The sequence below is a fragment of the Sinocyclocheilus anshuiensis genome, unplaced genomic scaffold (assembly GCF_001515605.1).
Source record: "Sinocyclocheilus anshuiensis isolate Anshui unplaced genomic scaffold, SAMN03320099.WGS_v1.1 scaffold443, whole genome shotgun sequence".
Classification (NCBI taxonomy): domain Eukaryota; kingdom Metazoa; phylum Chordata; class Actinopteri; order Cypriniformes; family Cyprinidae; genus Sinocyclocheilus; species Sinocyclocheilus anshuiensis.
Genome location: NW_015548211.1, coordinates 167,280 through 170,137, shown reverse-complemented (window position 1 = coordinate 170,137; position 2,858 = coordinate 167,280). Strand labels below are relative to the sequence as shown.

At 31.9% G+C, this 2,858-nt stretch overlaps 1 protein-coding gene across 1 annotated transcript in view; it reads left to right on the top strand.

The window, feature by feature from the left end:
• Window positions 1-2,858, top strand: part of LOC107653764 (WD repeat-containing protein 70-like) — a 23,980-nt gene that overhangs the window by 17,022 nt on the left and 4,100 nt on the right. The window contains exon 8 of the mRNA XM_016440585.1: window positions 983-1,145. Coding sequence (XP_016296071.1) covers window positions 983-1,145 — 163 coding nt within the window. The remainder of the gene's footprint in view (window positions 1-982; window positions 1,146-2,858) is intronic.

The window sequence follows — 2,858 nt, the reverse complement described above, 5'->3', positions numbered from 1 at the left end:
AATATATGTGTATACATATATTAATATTAATATATTCATGTTATATATTAATTTATAAATCAATTAATTTAGTTATTTATATGTAGTATTTGTTTTTATATTTATATAAATAATAAATATTAATATATATTTATTTTATGTATTAATATATATTTATTTTATGTATAAATATAATATGTCACAGTTTCCACAAATATAATATAAAATTTAATATAATTTAATATTAATATATTAAAATATTAACTTTATAAATTAATTTATAAATCAATTCATTCATTTATACACTGTTTTTGTATACTTTTATTATTTTGTATAAATATTAAATATGAATATAAATTATAATATTTAAATATAATTGTGAATATAAAATGTATCACAATTATAAAAATTAATACAATATTATTAACTAATAAATTAATAATTAATTAATAAATCATCTATTTGTTTATTTAATTGTTTATTTATAGAGAAGTACAAATCAAGTTTTAAACTGTAATGACACGTCCCAACTTTAAGTACCAAAAATCACAAACCTCACAGTAAATAAAATGGGATGGCTCATATAATAATATAATCCATCCCGAGGTGGACAGATAGTATCTTCTCAATGTTAAGCACATCTCTCACGGATGTAACTTTCCAACTTTCTGACATTATTAAGCTCATTCGTGGAACTGCTGTTATTCGCTGGAGTGAGTCTGAGTCTCTGTGCCAAGAAGCTCCAGATTCACAGACTCTCGAGTAAACACTGCGCTAGATTACACCAAAATCCTGGCAGAGGATCAGCGGGGCCGTCTACAATCTGCAGCGTTTTAAGTTATCGTAGAAACAGCGTTCAGCCGCTGCTGTGTTTAATCACAACATAAATACACTTCCCCGCATGGAGGAGGATGTTTTGCTTGCGTTCTCGTGTGTGGGAGCGAGGGAGGCCCCTCTGAATGCTCTGTGAGTGTTTCTGATCTGTGCTTTCATCCCGGAGCAGGTCGAGGCGGTCGTGTGGCGGCCCACGGCGGGACGCTGTCCTCCTTCATCGTCAAAAACATCGCCCTGGACAAAACCTACGACAGCAACCCGCGAGAGACCATCCTGCGTCATGCCAGAGACGCCGCTGAGAACCCGTACTGGGTCGCCCCGGCCTATAAACAGTAAGACAGAGACCAGAGACCAGAGCGGCGTCAACGTCAGACTGACAGATACATGAGTGCTGTTCCCTAGTGACGTCTGTGGAGAAAAAATACCAATTTAAGAAAAAATATCAATTTAATTTGGATACATTCAGTGTATATATGTGACCCTGGACCACAAAACCAGTCATAAGTGTCAATTTCTCTAAATTGAGATGCATACATCATCTGAAAGCTGAATAAATAAGCTTTTCATTGATGTATGGTTTGTTAGGATAGGACAATATTTGGCTGAGATACAACTATTTGAAAATCTGGAATCTGAGGGTGCAAAAAAATCTAAATATTGAGAAAATCATCTTTAAAGTTGTCCAAATGAAGTTCTTAGCAATGCATATTACTAATCAAAAATTAAGTTTTAATATATTTACAGTAGGAAATTTACAAAATATCTTTATGGAACATGATCTTTACTTAATATCCTAATGATTTTTGTCATAAAAGAAAAATCTATAATTTTGACCCATACAATGTATTGTTGGCTATTGCTACAAATATACCCCAGCGACTTAACACTGCTTTTGTGCTCCAGGGTCACATATTACACACACACACATATATATATACAATATATATATATAAAAACATACATATATATATATATATATTTATTTATTTTAATTTTTTTATTTTTTTATGGCATGGTCAATTGTAATGGTCATTGCAATTTAATAATTGATTAAATAATAATTTCTTAATAATTTATTTGATTATTCAATAGAATTTGCTTTGCTATTATAGTTAGGTTTTCGCACTGAGCACCAACTGATGCCTGATGGGATTGTCTTTTATTTGAAGAATGCATGCGATGCTGCTGTAAAATGTGCTCAGAATGAGGTCACATCCCAGAAGGCAGCTCAGGTCCAGGTGAGACAGGTGTGGCAGACAGAAAGTGTTGCTGGAGTTCACCTGACACCTGTGTGTCACACCTCAGCTCACAGATGCACTCATGTCTGAAAGATCTTCAGCCGCGGCTCGGGTTACGGACGCAGCTCTGAAGGGTGAAGGGTGATGCTATTCACGAGCACTTCACCATCCCAAAATAACAAACACACTGACCCCGAACAGTGTTTCAACACCTGCAGATGCCTGAGTGTCATTGCATTACATGAGAAAATACAAAAGCAAAAGAGTAAAAAACAAGATACCATACCTGCATGTATGAGTTGCATCTAATGCAGTGACAGTCAGACATTCGTAAGTGTCCAGATATTAATGTCTAGGAAAATCAATAAATCATTCCTTATTTTATGCTCTTTGGGTTTTTCCTGTACAATGCAGATTATCATCAGATTATCATCCACAGTCGTTGTCAAAAATGCAATTTATTTGTGATTTTCTTCATACTACAGATGGATTGCATGTATTTAATTACCATTTTTTAATTTAATTATTATATAAATAACTGCTTTTTTTTTTTGTTGCTCTTAATTGCTGTTTTTATTTAATGTTTATTGGTAGAAAAAGACAAAATCATCAAGCTTTAATCTTTGTAGTATGTCATTTGTAGTGTGTCAACCACAGTCATTGGCAAAAATACAATTAATGTGTTACAATTTAATATATAATTAATATATAATTTATTATTTATTTATGTGTACATATAATTTAATAATTTATAAATAATGTGTAATTTAATGCATATTTTAGTTTAACATTTAATTTAATTATTAA